Source organism: Phyllostomus hastatus, unplaced genomic scaffold, assembly GCF_019186645.2.
Source record: "Phyllostomus hastatus isolate PE091 unplaced genomic scaffold, TTU_PhHast_1.1 phas_contig_40, whole genome shotgun sequence".
Classification (NCBI taxonomy): domain Eukaryota; kingdom Metazoa; phylum Chordata; class Mammalia; order Chiroptera; family Phyllostomidae; genus Phyllostomus; species Phyllostomus hastatus.
In genome coordinates, this window is record NW_025333872.1 from 29,274,634 (window position 1) to 29,296,778 (window position 22,145).

The 22,145-nt window shown below is 40.9% G+C and overlaps 1 protein-coding gene across 3 annotated transcripts in view; it reads left to right on the forward strand.

The window, feature by feature from the left end:
* Window positions 1–21,967, forward strand: part of KCNQ5 (potassium voltage-gated channel subfamily Q member 5) — a 502,003-nt gene extending 480,036 nt beyond the window's left edge. For all 3 annotated transcript variants that reach the window (XM_045842923.1, XM_045842924.1, XM_045842926.1), the window contains 3 exons: window positions 14,405–14,536; window positions 16,479–16,605; window positions 17,646–21,967. In XM_045842923.1, coding sequence (XP_045698879.1) covers window positions 14,405–14,536; window positions 16,479–16,605; window positions 17,646–18,608 — 1,222 coding nt within the window. In that variant the 3' untranslated portion in view covers window positions 18,609–21,967. The remainder of the gene's footprint in view (window positions 1–14,404; window positions 14,537–16,478; window positions 16,606–17,645) is intronic.
* The last annotated feature ends 178 nt before the right edge of the window (window positions 21,968–22,145 follow it).

A 22,145-nucleotide genomic window follows, 5' to 3' on the forward strand; every position in this document is an offset into this window, starting at 1 on the left:
GACTGATTCACCTTCCAGGTTTGCACTTGGCATTGTGTAAACACTACATAAGTGTGAATCTTGGGCAAAATTCCAGAAAACTTAATGTATGCTCATTTATCTAAAAATAAATTTTAAAGGTCATATCCAATAAAACTCTGTATTTATAAAGGGTCTTAGAATAATAATCTTTAAAGTGCAAAAGAAATGTTTATGTTTGTTTTCCTGGACCAAGCTGGCTAGATAAATTCTCAGGCATGCACACCAAGGCAACATCCAAGCACTACGGAAAGGACTGGGCAATTAGAGGAAGAGCTCTGCCCATTGAAGCATTGCAATGCAAAGCTTACCTGCATCTTACCAGTATTTTTTTCATAGAATTACTGCTCAGATCAAGGCCACACTTAAGATCCTCGAGAATAGTTGTTCTCTTGTCTACTTGTTTTGTGCAACCGTATTTTCTGCCCGTTGTTAAGGAATGAATCAGAGTTCTGTACAACCTGTTCTTCCTGTGAAGATAACCAAAACAACGCAATGGAGATTACTCATTATTTTAAAGAGAAGTGATTGAGAAGCTTTTGATTGTATCATGTTCTTAACTTCTCTTAATATCTCTATGCAGTAATCACCATGCCTATTGCAGTCCACTTGTGTGCAACCTGTTACTTCCCAGGCCAAACCAGCCTTCTAGAGAATCAGAGGAGTAAACAAGGCCTTGGGTGAAACTCAGAATTCTTTAGTTGAAGCTACAGCCCAGCTTTACCCTGGCACCACAATGCTGCTCAGGAGAGATACCAGTCATCCAAGAAACACGGCAGCCTCCACAAAACTTTGGGCAACTCACGTCATCTCTCTGTGCTTTGTTTTCTCATCAGTGAAGTGAAGATGGTAAATAGTATTGACCTTGTAGGGTGTGACAAGGATTAAATAAATTGACATTTGCAGATCACTTAGGAAGAACAGTGCTGGGCCCATGGTAAGCACTATCTAAAGGCTGCCTATTACAACCTCCAGGTGTCTGGGCCCCTTAGTGCCTCCACTGCCTGTCCTCCACTCAGGCCAGACCCTCTCCTTGCTGAGCTCCACCTGTGTCACATGAGAGGAGCACTTCTGTCTCTCTTCTGAGGGGGGTGCTCCCAACTTCCAACCATTTGCAGCCTCACCTGCCTGCATCCACTTTCAGGAGTCACCTCCTCACTGCCTGCACTGAGGAACCCCTCCAAGAAATGCCACTCAGGGCTGGAAGAGCAGTCTTTTTGCACAACTGTGAAGCAATGGTCCAAGATTTCTCCCTTTTCATCCTCTGGGTGAGCTTGTTGCCCTTGCAGGTACCCTTTCAAGAAGGAAGAGGACAGTGAGAGGTAGAAATTACTGTCATCTCCCTCTCCCACCATACAGAGGCCTGACTACAGCTTTTTAACGTTCCTTCAAGATGGTCAGTTCGCGCTCTCAAAAAAATATGCATTGAGCTTCTACTCTGCCCCAGGCACAGGGATATGCAATGAGAAGAAAGATGGATCTGTTCTTAGAGTCACGAGTGGCTGCCAGAAAAGTAGAGTCAATTAGGATACAGGGCAGCATATCACTGGAATCACAGAAGTCCAGGCTATTCAAGCAGACACAATGTTGGCAGGTGGCATCCAGGAAAGCTTCCTGGAAGAAGGGATATCCAAGCAGAAATCAAGTAGATATATAGGATCCAAGCAGGCTATTGAAGGGGTGTGTGTTTAGGCAGAGGGAACTGCAGCTGTCAAAACCCAGAGGTGAAGATGGCATTAGAAAGCATGTGAGCTGGGAAGACGGAGGACGTGGCGACAGGAGGTTAGATCGAAGAGAGAGGAGCAGGGATCTTTGTAACAGCGGAGGGCATGGAGGCTTTAACTATAGAAATAAATTTTTCAGATAGGTGCTTTATTCTAACATGTAGAAAGATGGCTCCATTGCAGTATCAGGACGGATTGGAGAGAGGAGACTCTTGTTACCACACCTGGATCTGCTGGGGGCCCGAGCCAGGCAGACGGGGTGAAGCGGTATGAAGGATGGATTTCTGACCTCCTCAGATGTTAAAAACAATAGAGTTTGAATATTTACTGGTTGGAGAGTGGAAGAGCAGTAGAAGTTAAGGCTGATCCCTCTGGGTGCCTGGCTCAGACAGAGGCTGGCTTGGAGGGAGCTGGCACACAGTCGCGAGGGTTGAGTTTGGGGGTCAGCAGGCAGGTGGACCCCTGGATCTGAGGCCCAGGAGACAAATCCGGAATGAAGACACACGTAGTGGTCATCAGCACAGACGTAGGTAATGTGCAGATGTGTCTCCCCAGGGAGAGTGTTGGAGTACAGAGGGAGAATGGGCAGCACACAGAGTCGAAGGCCCCAAGAATGTAAGGAGCTGCACAAAGAAGAAGGCTCTGATGGAGATGGACTGGAAGAGCCGGACAGAGGGCCACCAGGGCAGCATGTGGAAGAGGAGCCAGGGGAGTGTTTCAAGTGGTTGACTGTGTAAATGCTGCCAAGAGGTCAAGAAGGTAGAGACCAGAAAGGTTCTTCAGAAGTGGCAACAATGAGGTCACCAGTAGCTTTGGAGAAAAATTCAACAGAGGCAAGAAAAGTCTGAAGCCACAGTGTAAACAGAACACTTTTCCAAAATTATCTACCAGAATCTTTCACTTTAATAGAAGCATAGATGAGGTGTCAAGAATTTCTTTATAACTAGCAAAGACTCATCAGCTCCTCTAAAATTACTCAGATCTGAGCATCAAAGAGAAGAACCACCGCTGACGTGTCAGCGTTTTGGAGGTGGTTTATGCAAATCAGTCCTCGCTGTAACCCTGGGCTCACAAGAATAAGATTTTCCAGTTTTCCTGCCCTTCTGTCCTTTCTATTCTGAAAGGCATAGATGGGACCATTTCCCTGGCCGTGCCCTAAAATGCATTTTTACTCTGAATTTTTCTTAAATCTCACTGCATACTTCAGGCAAGGATACTCCACAAATAACGAAGAAGAGGCACATGTTTGCCATCGTGGGTTTTTGTTAAATCCACGAGCTGTTTAATCATCATCAGTTTTCCACTATGCTGATGGCATCTCTGCCATTTCAGCAGAGGTGAGGAGCCTTCGCAAGTCACTCCTAAGACATTCTTGACAGCCACTCAGGAGACAGGTTACAGTGAAGGGTGCTGCTGGAAGAATATTTTATGGATCATTTAGCACATATTTTTAAAATCAGCTAATATAGTCCCCAGAATATTCCTTTTGTTTGTTTCTGTTTTGAAACTACTTGTAGCCACACTTTGCTCTGAGGTCTGATTAAACTATGTTTTCAGGGGAAAATGCATTTATTTTGCAGCATCTAATTTTTAACCATTTATTTGGTTATAATTTAAACTGAATCTCCTATTCAGTGCAGTAACCAAAAATATTCAAGCGCAATCAACATGTATGATCACTTTTTTATTTACTTGTTCTAGGATTCATACCCCTAGAAAAATAAAATCCCAAAATTTAGTTACTGTATCAGTGTTCATAAAATCCTAGGAGGAAAGTTAACCATTTACTGACTTGCTTGGATCCAGAAGTTCTCAATTGGTTTTTACTACTCATCTTTTTAAGTGAACACCCAACAAAAACCAAATAAACAAAAAGAATATTTTTTAATTTAAAAAGAAAAGAAAACCTAACAAAATGTACAGGATAGCCTACTAGATCCTGAATATAAAGCACAATAATAACAAGCATTAAAAGAACAGCTATAGCCCTGGCTGGTGTGGCTCAATGGATTGAGCACCGGCCTACAATGAACTGAAAGGTTGCTGGTTTGATTCCCACCCAGTCAGGACACAAACCTGGGTTGCAGGCCAGGTCCCCAGCTGGGGCTGTGCAAGAGGCAACTAATCCATGTATCTCTTGCACATCAATGTTTCTCTCCCTTTCTTTCTTCCTCTCTTACCCTCTCTCTAAAGATAAATAAGTAAAATCTTTTTTAAAAAAAGGAAGGAAGAAAGAGGGAAAAAAAAAAAAAAGAATAACTGTACTCCCAGTGGTGGAATCAGTGTGACCACAGAACTTTCCTGATCCCTGGGTCAGCCAAGTAAGATACCTGCTTGTCCCTGCAGTAAGAACATCTGTTAGGCTGTATATAGACAGAACTACTTTACACGTCTCTATCAAGAGTTGAAAGCAGGATAAGTTGGTACCTCCAGGGACTCCTGGGGTTCCTTAGTCATTGGCTAGGAACCCAATCTGAGATGAAATAAGAGTGAAGTAGTTCTGGCTATGTAATCCTATAACTGGTTTTGAAGGGTTCTCAGAGTCTAAACACTCTACATTTGACCCTTGAACAACATGGGGCTTATGGGTGCTGACACCTGCACACCCACTCCTCCCAGTCGTAAGTCCATGTATACCTTTTGACTCCCCCAAAACCCAACTAACCAACATAAGAGTAAGAAGAGGTGTCAGGAAAAGAAACACATCCACACCAAAAACATGAGATCTAGGAATATAGCGGGGCCATTCTGCAGCCTGGAGAAATTTGGTAACATACCATGGAGTTGGGGGTACAAAGTGGGTAAAGGGCTGTCATCTCCTCCAGCAACTGTTTGCCGTGCACTGCCCTCTACCATGCACCGCCGCACCAGTCTGTGCTTCCCACCACCCTTCATTGACAAGGTGGACTATGGCGGTCTGCCTGCTTGTCTGCCTGCCCCATTAGACTAGGCATGCTCAAGCAGCAGGGTTTTCTCATCAAAGTATCCCTGACATCTAGCACAGGACGAGGCACAGAGTAGGCATTCAGTGAATGTCTGATGGGTGAGTGAATGCATGAATGAACAAATTCTTGAGTCCCACTCAGCAAACACACCTTTGGCATCACTTAGAGAAGCAGCCACACTGAACTCAGCTAAGGAGCTCCACACGCTGACGGGTCAGGCCCTAGAATCCTACCAGAGCTCCCAGTGCAGTGACTGTTTTTCCCCTAGGACCGCACACTGACAGGGACTGGAGACCAAGTGCTCGCTGGAGGCTTCTCCGACTCCACCAGAGTCCCTGGTCCTCAGCGCCCAGTACAGTGCTCAGCACCCCGCAGAAGATGCCAAGTGAATGTTTATTGAGAGAATGAATAGTCACCCAGCACTCCCTCTCCCTCCAAAGGCAGTTCTTTGAAAAACTAATTGAACTTCTTGCATGAAAACTTCAGGCCTGACTCAGGGCAGGAGGGCCAGGAAGCACTTGGGTTCTGACTGGAGGCCGCACACCAAGGCACACTGACACTGCCTGAGGGGCACGATTTGTGTGGTTTAGGAGACGTCTGCACAGAGGCAGGGAGTGTGGAAATTGTTCTACCCCCACCACCCCAATCCCACACCCATTTCAGTAAATCTCAACCTGAGCTGAACACTGGAACCACCTGAAGAGTCTTATAAAATTTCTGGGCTGCACCCTGGATTAATTGAAATAGAATTTCTGAAGGTAGGACCCAGGCTGTGACACTTTTTTGAAGCTCCCCACTGATTCCAGTGAGCAGCCAAGCTTGGGAAAGACGGCTGTCTATACAGTCAGTCAATCAACCTGCCGCTGCAGTTCACAGTCAGCTGCGCCTTCTCCACCCCGCTCACGGTCTGGCTGCTGGCCGGGCCCTTCCATCTGTTGGGTGGCAGCAGCAGTCATTGCCACTTCTGTTTTCTAATCGTTCTTATCTCTGCATATTCATATGCAGTGATTTTACCCTGGTTTAGGGGCCTGGAGGAAGACTTTTGCAAGATTTTATAACTCACGGCAACACAACAAATGCACCTACATTTCCTTATAAGTGCATATGTGCTTGTGTATATATGTAAATATAATCTACCCAGAGTTTAACGCTGCTTTAGTTATTTCTTTGTGCCCAGAACATTTTGTGAGCACACTCCCTTCAGTTTCAAGACTAGGTTGTTGCCAGTTTAGATTTGTGATGAATCTCTTTCCCCCTCTAGTGGTAACACTGGGGCATGTCCGCTTTGTGCAACAGGTTTCCTTCTCTTAGACCCCTTGCCTCTTAGTTCTCAACAGCATCAGAGGAGAATGGTTAAGTTAGGGCCCTTTGCTCTTTGCTGCTGCATTAGATCCAGTGAAATTTACCCTCGTGAAGAGAAAATGCTAATGAGACTGTAACTCATTCCTCAGCCTTCTGTCAGTTCTCCAAAGGACCTTCCAACACCTGTAAGAACAGGCTATTCACTTCAGCAAAATTTTACTGAGCACCTGTTATGTACCAGGAACACATTATTAAAGAGAGCTGTTTCACATCAAAGCATATTTTCTATTGTTTCTATTTGATGATAAAACATTAATATCTTAATGCTAAGAAAATACTTATTATTGTCTTAATACTAAGACAATAGCATTATGTTTATCCCCAACCAACCTACTTAACCTCAACCAACTTACTTAACCTCTGTGCTTGTTTCCCTATCTGCAAAATGAACATGACAATGGTACACTTTTCATAGGGTTATACTATAAAGCACTACCTGACATTATATCATCTTAATCATTAAATGTCCAAAGGTCCTAACTGTACTCTACAATTATTTGCTCAAACATACCTTTCTTCCCATCAATGCAGGGATTATATTAAATTTCTTGGGTTTTTTATTTATGTTTAGAGAGAGGGGAAGAGAGGGAGAAAGAGAAGGAGAGGAACATAGATGGGGAGAGAAACATCCATCAGTTGCCTCTTGCATGCCCTTAGCTGGTAACACAGCCCACAACCCAGGCATGTTCCCTGACCAGGAATTGAACCAGCACCCTTTTTGTTTGTAGGCCAGTGCTCAGTCCACTGAGCCACACCAGCCAGGGGTAAAGTTCTTTAACAAGCATGTAAGAGGCCACCAAGGTCTTCCGCCTCAGGCCAGGTTCATGGCTTTTGTTTATTCCCAGCCTCAAGGCACTTCCTCTCCCTTGCTTTGTAGTAAAAAGTCTTAGTATCTGAACTGCAATGGTCTTGAAGAAAAAAATTGAAAAGCATTTCAAATTTTAGTCTGATAGCTACTTTTGGATATTTTCTTCAATTTTCAACACCCTCATATCTTTCCTGAAATTGAGAAGTAGTGAACACTGGGCTTCATTTCTTCCTGCAAATAACCAAGAAATGGGCCACTCACTCCTTCTGCTCATGCAATCTCTCTGTGCACTTGCAGCTAGTGGCTGGGAAATTCTGTAAGCACGGCTGACTACTACAGTGAGACCGATGGGTGTCTCCTACATCTGGAGAATAGTAAGCAGAGGGCCTCTAGAACGCATGGTAAAGTGGAAACACTACCATTTGGAGGGATGGAGAAACCACATTAGCCATGGACTAGACCATGGAAAGGACCCTTTGGGGAAAGGAAGGTGGTCACTTTGAAGGGCAGAATGCATTCCAAGCATAAGATCTCCTTTGGGAAGACAGAGAGGGAACTGGGTTGAATAGACTAACACGGCCTCGGATTTACTTGTGTGAGATTGTGAGTACAGGAAACAGGAGGAGGTCAGACCAGCAGATAGCCTAAATGTCTTCCTGAACCCTTACAAGCTTGCTTGCCATGACCTACCCTGTGATGTTAGGTTAGTGGGGTGGTGAAAACACAAGCTGTGGCATCAGCAGTTACCTGCCTCCAACCAGTTGTGCAGCCTCCGACAGGTTATTCAACCACTTGAGCTTTCACTTGGGAAACGTGGGAAATTCTTACAGTTTCAAGTTGACATAATGCAGGTAAAGTAGTCAGTGTAGCGCTAGCCATCCAGCAAGGGCTTCACTATTAGAGACTCCTTGACACTAAGTTGAGGTGGACAAGATCTGTGTCATGCTCATTTTCATATCCCCACCATCTAGCCCTGTGTCCAGTAGATGGGAATGGGGCACTTAGGTCAAATTCATTAAATTTGAGAGGAGACAGAAGCAGTTTTAGACATCCCAGTGATGACCAGAGAAATGAGGAAATGCTGCAGGGACCAAGGATGACAAGACTAAGCAGTCAGAGATGCTTTCTTGGGCTTAGCTCAGTCTCTCAAGTTTTCCATTTGATTTTGACCATGAAAATCATGTCCATGCCTGGCTGGTGCAGCTCAGTGGACTGAGCACTGGCCTGCAAACTAAAAGGTCGCTGGTTTGATTCCCAGTCAGGGCACATGTCTGGGCTGTCAGCCAGGTCCCCAGTAGGGGATGCACAAGAGGCAACCACACATTGATGTTTTTCTCCCTCTCTTTCTCCCTCCACCCCCCTCTCTCTAAAAAAAGTAAATAAATAAAATCTTTTTAAAAAATCATGTCTAGTCCCTGGAGAAAGGAGTGGGGATTGGGTGGAAGGAGGGAGGCTGAGGTCACTAAATGATAGAAGCAGCTCAAATCACCTGATGCTGGTGACAGGGTCTCCACTCAAAAAAGGTCATCATACAACGGCCAAAATGGTCAGGAGCCTCAGCAAGTGTGCCTCACATTCACTCCCCACAGAATAACGTGATTTTTAGAAGCACTTAGAGTAGTCTCTTAGGAACAAAAAAAATGAATGTTTTACTCTTTTTAGACTCTAACTACATGTTTTCATCTGTGTTTCTTGAAGGTTCTATGATACTAAAGATTCATTCGGCCTACGTAATTACTATCCCATCAAACTCTTCACATTTGGTACTTACTGATTTATTCCTTGACGTTCAATGTTTTCGTTTTTCTCCTTACTTCCTCATAATGACAGCTTATTGTTGTGATTTAATTGCTTTGTGAAATGCTAATCATATTAGTTATCTAAGGTGAAAGAATATTATATTTTTATGATTTTCAGAAGCAGTTCTATTTAAATAACTTTTCTAAACCATGCAGGTCCTGCCTATTAATGAGTGAACATTTCTTCTACTTTAGAAAGTATTTTGGTACTCATGAAATGGAGTCAAAGGCTTATGCTGCTCCTGAAATGTGCCTGAAGATCTCAGGTCTATTCTAAGGCATTCTTTTTAGATCACTACAAGAGTCTGCCTTGTCACAGAAGACCGACAAGGTCTTTGAACAGCTAGAGAGTAGCTAATCCTCATTCATTTCTACAGTGAACATTTATTACATCTCTAATACTGGCCAGAGAATGCATGGAAGGCCAGGGTAAAAAACCCAAACTCCGATACAAAGTCCTGTGAGTGAGATACAAAGCCACAGACTCAGCTACATAACAGTACATTTGAAAGCACAGAGCAGACCATCTACCCCTGAGGAGTAGTCAAGAAAGGTTGCCTGGAGAAGTCAATGTTTGACTTGAGTCTGGAACAGTTAGCATTTTAGGTACAGTGCCAAGACAGAATGCTGAGACATGCGCACTTTGGTGACAAGAAAATCCAGAAGGGCGGGAGTGCAACTTCATGCAGAGAGATGAGCAAAGATGAGCATCTGGAGAGAGAAGATAGGAGCTCTCTGCATCAGTTACCCTCTTCTCTCTCAAGTTGCCCACTGAATCTCCTTGCAGGGCCTATCAAGGAGAAAAGACACAACCTGTATGCAAGGACCTCATACAGCCTCATAGCGGAGGTTGATATATCAGCAAATAGTTACAATGCGGTATGTTGTGTACTAAAATAGAGGTTGATAGACAAGTGATTAACTGCTTTGGAAGAATTACAGAAATTTCCATTAAAAGGTGACTTTAGAGCTGAGTCTTAAAGATATTGTAGGGTTTCCGAAAGAGAAAATAGTATATGCAAATAATTGATGTATATGTTTGATTGAATGGTGTTTTGTGAACCTACAAATATTTTATTGTTGCTGGAACCTCAAGTTCCAAGGAGGAAGTGGGAGCGGTTGAGGCAAGAGGGATAAACAGAGGCCAGTCCACATACAGCCCTACAAAATGTGCTAAGGAGTTTGATGTTTACCCAATAGGCCATGGAAAACCAATGGGGGCTTTTGGAGGGGGAGGGGTAATATGGTCATCTTTGCCTTTTGAAAGGTTTATTCTTTCTAATGCAGGTAGAAAGGAGATAGTTTTGAGAGCTATCAGTACATGCTTGGTCTGCCCTTAGAAAAGGAAAAAGGCTGTTGTTATCCTTTATATATTTATTTTAAAAATACTTACACTTTTAGGCCCTGGCCAGGTAGCTCAGTTGGTTTGAGTGTCATCCCGATATGCCAAGGTTGCAGGCTCAATTTCTGGTCAGGGTACATACAAGAAGCAACAAATGAATGCGTAAATAAGTGGAACAACAAATCGATATCTCTCTCTCCCCCAACTTCTCTCTCTCTCTCTAAAATCAATTTTAAAAAGTACTTATGCTTTTAAACATTCTTCCACATGTATAAAACATATTACTGAATTTAGAATTCTCTTATCTCACCTCAGACCCCTTCAATGTTTTTCTTTTCAACTCACAACAAAGCCAGTTAAGAAAACCTATTTGAGCCTTGGCTGATGTGGCTCAATGGATTGAGTGCTGGTCTGTGAACCAAAGAGTTGCCAGTTCAATTCCCAGTCAGGGCAAATGCCTGGGTTGCAGATCAGGTCCCCAGTATGGGACACATGAGAGGCAACCACACATTGATGTTTCTCTCCCTCTCTTTCTCCCTCCCTTCCCCCTCTCTAAAAATAAATAAATAAAATATTTTTTTAAAAAGAAAATCTATTTGATCTCCATATTAGAAAACTTTTTTAAAAGATTTTATTTATTTTTAGAGAGGGGAAGGGAGGGAGAAAGAGAGGGAGATAAACATCAATATGTGATTGCCTCTTGTGTGCCTTCTCCTGGGGACCTGGCCCACAACCTAGACATGTGCGCTGACGGGAATTGAACTGGCAACCCGTTGGTTCAGTCTGGTGCTCAATCCACTGAGCCACACCAGCCAGGGTGAAAACTTAATTCTTAATATGTGAGATGATTTTATACACTCAGTAATGCACTGATAAACTTAACAATCAGCTCTCGAGAGGCTAAAGTCCTGGTTTGTAGTGTTGGCTGATTTCCATAGTATAAATACAGCTACCAAAATTACTATCACACTATCAGTGTGACATCATCGAACAAGAGGCTGGGAGAGATGTGCAACATTACGCTGTTAGCATCTCCATCATACAGACACAAAAGATGTGTGCAACTCAGGAGCAGAGAGTAACGTAGTAAAATAATTAGGAAGTAATGAAATTTTGAGTAAAGATTACCTTTGTTTTAATGTAATTTATTTTATTGTATATTTACATAAGTTAATTTTTAATAATAGCTGTGTTTAACAACCAAAAAAATTCCTAAAGCTATAATAATCAGCTCTTTGGAGTCAGTACAAGCCTGCTGCAGCCCATCACTGCATATATTCCTCTTTTCCAAATAATTACAGTGGTATTTATTAACCCAACTTGCGTTGTTCCACATGAAGGTGGGAAAGCCTGTAAATAAAGCACTAGGGGAAAAGCACTACCACCTGAAGAGGGATATAATGTGTAAAAATAAATGGGAAGCCAATTAAGAATTTTAATATGTACTCTACTTTGCATACCTATTATCATATGACCATACTGAAATAACATAAAAGACTATCCATTTCCTATTTCATATTAATTAAAATTATAAGTTTTGACAAAAACTTCAAAACATGGATTTTCTTTTAATTTGGCTAATTTGTATAGTAAATTATGTAAATAAAAATAAAGTTATTTAAGGTCTGCCTAAAATATGACTGAGGGCTAGAATGTAGCATTGCCCATTCTTCAATGGAAGGCCTCCAGGCTGTTCCTCCTGTTAAAATATTTGTGAAAGGGGAAGAAAAAAGTGTGTACAACATCAAGACAAGCTATCATACTAAACCCACACAACTCTCTTCGAGGAAACAAGGGCAGGTCCCCATTAGTGCAAACGGAACTCAGTTTACAGGGGCAAGCAGACACGCCGCTGGTCCCAAACACCTGAGCTACAGCCAGCAGGAACACATCCACCATGCAAAGTTTGTCCCTCTGCGGGTAGGGTGGCTTCTACCACCCTGGGCAAGAAAAAACTACCAAAGCTCACGGTTAACCCCAACATCCCCAAAAATGATGCCATGGGAAACCAGGAGGCCATGTGGGGGTGAGACCCAGACAGATCTGGGGGGCATTCTGGCTTTGCCTCATACTGGTCGCTAGTTTGAGGCCAAGTCAGTTCTCTGAACCTCATTTTCCATAAATTTAAAGGGAGATAAAAATATCTTATCACGTACTGTTCAACATAAGACATATAAAGTAGTTTACATAACAAGTGGTAATAATGTTGAAAATACAAACAATAGTGACAACCATAAAAACCACGTAGGGGAGTATAAAGGTGATTTTCCCTTTTCCCTACCCACCCAGGTACCATCAGCTACTTGGAAGATAAGCAAAGAGGGTTTCTGGGCTTTTCTGTCCTGGATGCTGTGGCTCGGTTGGTTAGAGCTTCATCATAAACAAGAAAGGGTGTAAGTTTGATTCCCAGTCAGGGCACATACCTAGGTTGTGGGTTTGATCCCCAGTTGAGGTGCGTACAAGAAGCAACTGATTGATGTTTCTCTCCCTCTCTCTCTCTCTAAATCAATAAGCATGTCCTCAGTGAGGATAAGGAAAAAAAAGAAAGGTTACATTAAAACAGATCTCCTTTACTATCTGCTAATAACTTTGCTTAAATGTCTTTGAAAAAAAAATCTATCTTGAATGGAGATTGGTTGAGAAAATGTGGTAGAGAAAGTAAGAATATTATGGATATTCTTGGATATCTATATTCTTATGGATACCATATATAGAGATATATATTAACTATATTCATTGCAGTAATAATTTTGTAATATATACAAATATCAAATCATTCTCTTGTACATCTGAAACTAATGTCAATTATACCTCAATTTACAAATACAATATGTATTATGGGTAAATGACTCAGGAATAATTAGGATACAATTAATTTGAAGTTAACACAATTACACGATCGAGTTTGGGGCTTTTTAACCAGTAAAGCAATTTGGATTCCTTGCAATTGGCTACCACTTAGGATAGGTAATGAGGATTTTCTGTTTACACTCCACATTTGTTCCTAATCTTCCCACTTTCCACCAAAGGATGATAAATCTTGGTTCATAGAGCCTTGCTAACTGATTCCCAGCCTGGGACCCATGGATGTGATAATGGGAGTCTATGAGCCATTTAATAGCTGAAAAAGCACCAAGACTCAACATTTACCTGTAGTAAAGCTGCACAGACTCATTACAATGTTATGGTTCTTTGATTTCTTCAGGAATTATATCATATTGCAGTCACTGGTTACCTTAGGTAGCTTAGCTATTTATGGCATCATGGAATTTTATGGTAAAATATTGTTTTAAAGCATGGGGTCCGTGTTGGGGGGAGGCACAGCAATAAAAAAAATCTCTAGTTCTGAAAGGCTTAGACATCCAAACTTAGTTGATGAGTGTGTTATGTCTGAAACGAAGGAAACTTGGCTAGCTAATGAAACAGTGCTCTGCAAAAATAATTTATAAAGTAAAGTTTTCATAAATTTCTATACAGATGTACATTTTTCTACATAGAATAAGAGAATTTTGCAGATACATCTGCATCTTAAAAATGAATATTGTTAGGATCTTGCTGGAGTAGCTCAGTTGTTTGGGCATCATCAAGCAAACTGAAAGGTTGCTGGTTCAAATCCCCATCAATGCATATGCCTGGGATGCAGGTTCAGTCCCTAGTGGGACAAGTACCAATGGCAACCAATGGGTGTTTCTCTCTCACATCAATGTTTCTCTCCCACTTTTCTTCCTTCCTTCCTCTCTCTCTAAATTAAAGTAAAGTTTTTTTTTAAAAGACACCCAATTTATTTTTTAAAATTTAATGAATATTGTTACATAGAAACCATTTTAACAATTTTTATATTTTACAAGTGATGCATGCAATCACTAGGTGGACTTCTAGGGGTGACACAGAAAAAAGTAGAATTGCATTTTGACTTTCATTTTATTTTTTTTAAGATTTATTTATTTATTTTTAGAGAGGGATGGGAGGGAGAAAGAGAGAGAGAGAGAGAGAAACATCAATGTGCAGTTGCTGGGGGCCATGGCCTGCAACCCAGGCATGTGCCCTGGCTGGGAATTGAACCTGTGATGCTTTGGTTCGCAGCCTGCGCTCAATCCACTGAGCTATGCCAGCCAGGGCTTGACTTTCATTTTAAATCAAGGTTTCAACAAACATTAAAAAGGTACAAAATTTCATAGTCCCTTTTTTAGTATGTTTTTCTATTCTCAAATGTGCCCCACATGACATATTCTTAAATTGTTCACTGTAATCTCAGGCTTTTATATTGCATTCTATAGGAGCCTAAAATAATTTGATACACAACTTTTTTCCCAGAATTCCTTGCATATATTTACTACTAGTAAGCTATTTTTGTACCTTCTTTCACGAAGTTATGAAGATTAATGTGTAATCTGTTGCCCTTACAGAATTATGAAATTTCATGTTGCAAAGCGAAAGTTTAAAGAAACATTGCGCCCATATGATGTAAAAGATGTCATTGAACAGTATTCTGCTGGTCACCTGGACATGTTGTGTAGAATTAAGAGCCTTCAAACACGGTAAGCAACGAAAATGTTATTGTTGTCAAAGAAAGGCAACTTAAATTCCATAGTTCCAATTCATTTTTAGTGGACAACTGGACCTAGCTTTTAACACAGATTTTACTTAAGGATGTAAATCAGGTACTAAAAGCCTCCAATTTGCAGGGTCTCGGTTTCCTCATCTGTAAAAATGAAGATAATGTCAGGGCTTGCCTCATAGGATTGTCATGAGAACTGAATGAGTTAACGGGTTAAATGACTGCTTGATAAATACTAATGGCTGTTTTGGTGTCATCTGAATTATCACTGCTGCTGCTGCTGTTTTGTTATCACCAGAATCCTAACCATCCTTCGAGAATGAACTAGTCTTCCTCTCTCCTTAAACTTTACCTGCCTATCCATCCCACAGAAATAGTCCTTCACCTGTCTGACCTCCCAGAGCACTTGAAGCCTGCTGTGGAGATAAAAGCTCCCTGAATATTTGTATATTGTGCCTGAGTCAAGACTGGCTGACTCTCGTGTTGCTTTCTGGTTGCAAGTTCGTTCTCCTTGCTGTGACTAAGACTCAGCCTTTCCCTTCCTTCATGTCCTGTAAACACCAAACACATGCTGTCTTTCCAGTGAGCATCTTATTGAGTGATTAAAAGAAATGAGTTCAATGTGTTATTCCAACTATATGTGTTTCATTGTGTTATCTTGAAGGCAAAATATTTAGTCAATTCAATTTTTTAAGGGTCTTGCTTCACTATCAGGCACAAATTACCAGCATTTATGATTAAACAGTTCTTAAAATACAAGGATGGAGTCTAAAATGTTTGTTTATATGCCCACAGCACACTCAGCCAGGATGAGGGATGTGCTAGACCCTTAGTAAAACACCTGTTGATCAGTTACAAAAAATTACAATCTGTTCATTCATTCTTTCAATGGATAATTATTTGAGCCTGCAATGTGTGCCATGCACTGTGGACATCCAAATATTAATAAAATAATAACCCCATCCTCTTGAGCTCTCATTCTAATAGATTAGATGTCACGACAGAAGATAAGCCCTTCCTGTATCTCTATGCAGATGAAGTAAAACTGGAATGTTGAGTCGGTACTCCTGGCAATTCAGTTGTAAAGCACATCAAAGAAGAAAGTACTACAATTCCCTGACTTAGCCTGACTGAGTGTCTTTGGAAATTGTTTTAACTCATCCTGTGGTCATGCTACAATCTTTGCCTAAGTGGTAGTGGTCTTCAAAGTCCTTTAATAGAAATATATGTGGGTCCCAAGGTTTTTGCTGCAGAATTTCCAGAACTAATCTAGAGCATCTAGATAATGTACATTATATTTTCCAATTAGAATTCCAATAGTTTTCTTATCTGCTTATCTCCCACATATCAGATGTACAATACATGTTCAGTAAATAATCTATTAATATGAAATAGTCATAATTATGATTTTGTTATACTTTAAATAGTTGAATTCAGAAAATATTTGGTCAAACACAGAAAAGACAAGTTGCTATGTAGTTTAAGACAATTTTGCCTTCAGAAGATCACCCATAAGTGATTTCATCATGGACCAGAATAGTGAGAAAATTAATCTCATGTGTAATTTTCATGTTAAGAAAATAAGAAGATCAACTGAAACAAGTTTGTTTTCATTTCATCTTACATAAATTAAAGATAATTGTTCCCTGGCTGGTATGGCTCAGTGGACTGAGTGCCAGATTTTGAACCAAAGGATCGCTGGTTCAATTCCCAGTCAGGACGCATGCCTGGGTTGCGGGCCAGGGGCCCAAGAGGGGTCACATGAGAGGCAACCACACATTGATGTTTCTCTCCCTCTCTTCCTCCCTTCCCCTCTCTAAAAATAAATAAATAAAATCTTTTTTTAAAGACAACTATTTAACTTTTCTTGTCAAAACACTCCATCTTCAGTCTCATAATCAGATGTCCTCTTTCTCTGATAGTGTTGATCAAATTCTTGGAAAAGGGCAAATCACATCAGATAAGAAGAGCCGAGAGAAAATAACAGCAGAACATGAGACCACAGATGACCTCAGTATGCTCGGCAGAGTGGTCAAGGTTGAAAAACAGGTACAGCTGAGCAATAATGGTTAAAATTTTAGCCAGAATTATATTTTAAACCAAAACTGATTATAGGCAGTTGGGTGTATTAACATATTGTGATTACTATATTTAATAGTAATTAATATATTTTAAAATTAAGTAACTAATATATATTTAAATTTAATATATTTTAAATATACCTTTGTTACACTAATAAAAATTAAGAAATAAAATCAAGAAAAAGTGAATAATATTCTGTGTATAAACAGAATTCTCTAAACACTTGGACTTCCACATAAAGAATAGAAAATTTCATCTAATCAAACATGAAGCAATTATAGATTTTCAACAGCAAGATAAAAAATCTATTTTTTATTTGTGTTTTGGTTATTTTCATTGTCTCTCCCTTAGGTCACCCTTTAAAAAAAATCTCATTATCACAACTATGGTACATTGAATGTTTGTTAACCCTCAGCTGTATCTCATACAAAGACCATTTTCCAGAAATCAAGTTGGTCTCCCAATTTAATAATAAATATTTCTGATATTAATTCTGAAACATTTTGTACCTTGATTTTTAAATTCGGAATCACCCAGATTGATATTTAAGATCTTGGTTTTATGATAGAATAAGCTCCCTCTATACTGCAGTAGAGTTCCAGTACATCTTCACAGAAGAGGCTTAGGAACGCCAGCCTGATTGGACTAGGGAGTCTTGGAGCTGCATTTGTACCATAATTGTATGGTTTTTGAGAATATCAACTGTCCACTTCAAAGAACTAAGAGCGAGGGGTGTTGAGGAAGATTACAGAGAAGTCCAGCACCCCTCTCCTTCTAAGTCCTCCCTTGACCCTTCCACTGCTAGACATCACGTTCTAAAGTGGCACTAAGTGGGGAAATAAATAAAAAATTAAGTAAGGTGGTACTAAATAGCAGGTCTGCATTATAGCAGGTCACGCGCAGTGTTTTACTGTATTGACACACCCTGATTTCCTTTTGTTAATTCTAGACATGCAGCCTATTCTTAACAGGTTATAGTCACACGTAACCATTCTCCCCGTTTTTAGGTGCAGTCCATTGAGTCCAAACTGGACTGCCTACTGGACATATATCAGCAGGTCCTCCGGAAAGGCTCCGCCTCAGCCCTCACTTTGGCCTCATTCCAGATCCCACCTTTTGAATGTGAACAGACATCTGACTATCAAAGCCCCGTGGACGGCAAAGACCTGTCCAGTTCCGCACAGAACAGCGGCTGCTTAACCAGATCAGCTAGTGCCAACATCTCCCGAGGCCTGCAGTTCATTCTGACGCCAAATGAGTTCAGTGCTCAGACTTTCTACGCGCTTAGCCCTACTATGCACAGTCAAGCAACACAGGTGCCATTGAGTCAAAGTGATGTGTCCTCAGTGGCGGCCACCAACAACATTGCAAACCAAATAAATGCGGCGCCTAAGCCAGCAGCCCCAACAACTTTACAGATCCCGCCTCCTCTCCCAGCCATCAAGCACCTGCCGCGGCCAGAGACTCTGCACCCAAACCCCGCGGGCTTACCGGAAAGCATTCCTGATGTCACCACCTGCCTTGTTGCCTCCAAGGAAAATGTTCAGGTTGCACAGTCCAATCTGACCAAGGACCGATCTCTGCGGAAGAGCTTTGACATGGGAGGAGAAACTCTGTTGTCTGTCCACCCGGCGGCGCCCAAGGACTTGGGCAAATCTCTGTCTGTACAAAACCTGATCAGGTCGACAGAGGAACTGAATATACAGCTTTCAGGGAGTGAGTCAAGTGGCTCCAGAGGCAGCCAGGATTTTTACCCCAAATGGAGGGAATCCAAATTGTTTATAACTGATGAAGAGGTGGGTTCAGAAGAAACGGAGACAGACACTTTTGATGCCGCACCGCAGCCTGCCAGGGAAACTGCTTTTGCGTCAGACTCTCTAAGGACTGGAAGATCTCGATCATCTCAGAGCATTTGTAAGGCAGGAGAAAGTACAGATGCCCTTAGCTTGCCTCATGTCAAACTGAAATAAGTTCCTCATTTTCTTTCTAGGCATAGCAGTTTCTTTAGCCATACATATCATTGCATGAACTATTTTGAAAGCCCTTCCAAAGTTGAATTTGCAAGAATCAGGAAGAACATGAAAGGCAGTTTATAAGCCCATTATCTTTTAATTGCATGAAAATGCATGTTTAGGGATGGCTGAAATTCCAAGGTACAGCAACATTAACCCATTCATTTAGTAAGGTACCTTGAGTAAAAAATCCTGAGAAACCAAATACAGCTAATGCTGTGGAGTGTATGAAAATTAGTCATTTAAAAGATTTGACTCTGTATTTTGGAGTTATGGGAGTAAACACCTTCAAATTTCAGCCATTTCTGCTTTACGATTAAATGCAAAATACGTTTCCAAAATTAGGCCATAATGTATATGTAAACACAATGGCTCTCATCAACAGCTGCTAACAAGGTACCAAGTAAAGCAGAATTTGGGGATAGTAGAAATGGCTGCTTATTTCAAGATATATTTGCCAACTCATTCCTATTCAGTCATGTTATTATTAATGTAATTTGAATGTCAATATGTGTGCTTTTGGTGATTTAACGCTGTAGCAAGCAATGTTGCACATCATTTTCATGTTGTTCTTATTGAGAGAATGTTCTTCAAATAGAAAATGTGCAAATCCTGAAATTCAGGGCCAGTGGGGCAAATAGACTGACTCTTCAACAAATTTGACTTTAAGGAAATATATTCTCTAGTACCTGGGTCAACTTTACAAGTGGTCAACTTCTGCATAAACAAATGAAATATCGATCAGTAGAACGGCCAATGTGATTGGGCTGACTTCTCTCCGCAGCAGCAGCAGCCCAGGCTCTCGAATACTGCCTACAGAAAGGAGAGTGAGAGAAGCTGTTTCCACTAAGCTGGTAACACAGGCAGGAATCCAGGGAATGAGACATGTGAGTGAGACTGAGATGGGAAAGGCTTGAGAAGAACTCAGACACAACACAGGGAATTAAGTGAAGTTCAAGAAAATTACTTCCCCTCAAAGGGCAGTGAGAGGGAGAGGAACAAATCAAAATAAAAGAACTTGATTTTCTTAGGAAATGAGTACCGCTAAGGAATTCAACTACCTAAACATCTTATTCTTATATAGAAACAGAGAATTTTGCAAGGTATTTATTTTTTAATATGCCCTGAATGTTCTTTGCTATTATGTAGTACATTTTGCATATGAAAGGGTGAAACTAAACTTCCTTTACTTTTTATACCATAGTGAACATTTTCTATTCGCCCCAAGAATGTTGCTCCAAATCTGAAATTGTTGGTTCAGTTTCCTGGAATAAACATTTCTAGTTAGAAGCCAGGTGACACTGGCAGAGTATGCAAATATAAACACTTCATCATATAACATGACAGCCCAAAGCCCAAGAGAAACAAAATTAAAAAAAAATATATTTACCAGAAAGCAAGCAATGCTGACTGCTCGTTAGAAACCAGTCTAGTGATCTCAGACCAGCAGAACTTCAGCCAAGGTAATGGCCTTCAAAAGGCAAAGAGAAGCAAGACAGTGCTTCAAGTCAGTTCAATTCTAGCCACAAAAGGACTTTTAAAAATCCTCCCCTCCCCACCCCACAGATAGCGCTGCCTCCAGAAATACTTGTCCAGCACCCAGAAGAATGAGCAGGGTTATCAGCTGGATACCCAAAAGCAAGAGGGGTCCCTGAAATCCACCAGTCCTTCCCAGTTCTTTCTCACAACTCACTTTCTCCATCCCTTACTCTTGCCTCACTTTTCTTCTCCATTAACTGCTTGTCGATTCCCTGCCACTATTTTGCTTTTGAACCTCACCAGGCCTTAACCAGCCTCCATCCACAAGTAAACTGCTTCTGTGCTCTACCCAAAATGTGCTTCTCAACCTTTGAAAATCTTTTTCCCTTTTGACAGACACTGAAATTTTGAAAGCTTCCTCTTCTCACCCACCCCTGAGTTCTAGCTCACTCCCCTGGAGAGGATTGTTCAGAATCTTTGCTACTGGAGACATACAGAAGTTAGAATCTAATTTTACACTCCAGTTGAAAAGATTTTATCAAGTTTTCAAAGCAATTATTTTCATTTTTGAAACATAGAATCTTAGTAAATTATCAAATACAATCTTTCATCTCCACTCAGCCTGAAGTTGTGATACACCCTCTATAGGAGGTTACTAACGCACATACACGTACACACACCCCTCAATGGACCTAAAGCCAGATAGATACCTGTATGCACTTGGAGGAAGAGGATGGAGGTAGCAACTTTCAGGTAGCACTGATTTTTGGACACACTCTGTCCTGGGTCAAACCCCACTGGCAGCAGGAATTCTGAATGTACTGGGAACCCCTCCTTGGGCCTCTTTAAGCCTCAAACATGGCACGGTGTATTCAGCATTGCTGAAGAGAGAAGATTCAGAAACAAAACCTATGAACATCACTGAGGTCTTAATTATTGCAAATGTGATAAACCACGTTGTGGAAAACCTTTATACATTGAAGCCATGACCATATTGTGTCTACCTTACTCTAGCACACAAAAAATCTTGGATGTTCAAAGATAGTTGCATTGTGTGAAAAACGTAGGGTTCTGTCTGTTGCATTTCTCTCTGGGGAGTGCAGAGAGGTCTCCCATTTACATCTAGCAAAGTACCATTGGTGAATCCCAGTGGTGTCTTGAAGCACAGTTTAGCTGAGCACTGAGTAACCACCTGCTCTCTCAGCTCAAGTTTGTCTGCCTTCTTCAGCATGCAGGGTTGATCAAGGTGACACTTGGTGGCAAACATCCCTTATATGAGGTTAACTAAAAAACGTTCTGTGTCTGATCTAAATGTTTGCTTTGTGTTCAACTAAATTAATATCTGCAGATTACAAGTTTTGTTTAAAGTAAGCCACTTTATTGAGTTTGTAAGTCTTTATCTCCTATTCAAAGGTGCCTTTCTCACCTCCTTTGACTCAGTGATTCTGAAAGTTCTTAATCTACAGGTAAAACAGGTAAAAGGAGAAAACTAGGCACACAGGGACTAATTCTCATGCCCATTTGCAAAGCAAAACTGTAAGGAATAATGACACAAGTAACTAAATTAATGGATCACTTAAGAAAATATCATAAATAATACCTTATCTCCCCAGAAGCTGATTTTCTTTTGCCTTAAAATGACTTGGTTGTGTTTTTGTAAAAGAAATTTAACTTAATATTATTATGTGCATTTAAGTGAGTAGTTCAAAAACTTATGTATGACAATGCAATTGTCTGTTTCCTGAAAACAAATCAGGAATATCCATTTCAAGCTACCATTAAAATGTAATTTCCTTTGCTCTCTTTCACTGGGATTATTTGTTTTAAAATAAAACATTAAAAAGATGACTAAACAACTGACATGACTGTTTTTATCTGGAATTAACTGGTATGTTCTGAACTTACTGGTCCCAGTCATCCAAACTGACTATACAAATTTGGGGCTGAGCTATAAAAATTATTGTTTTGCACCCTGGGTAATGTGGCTCAGTGGAGTGAGCACTGGCCTGTGGACAA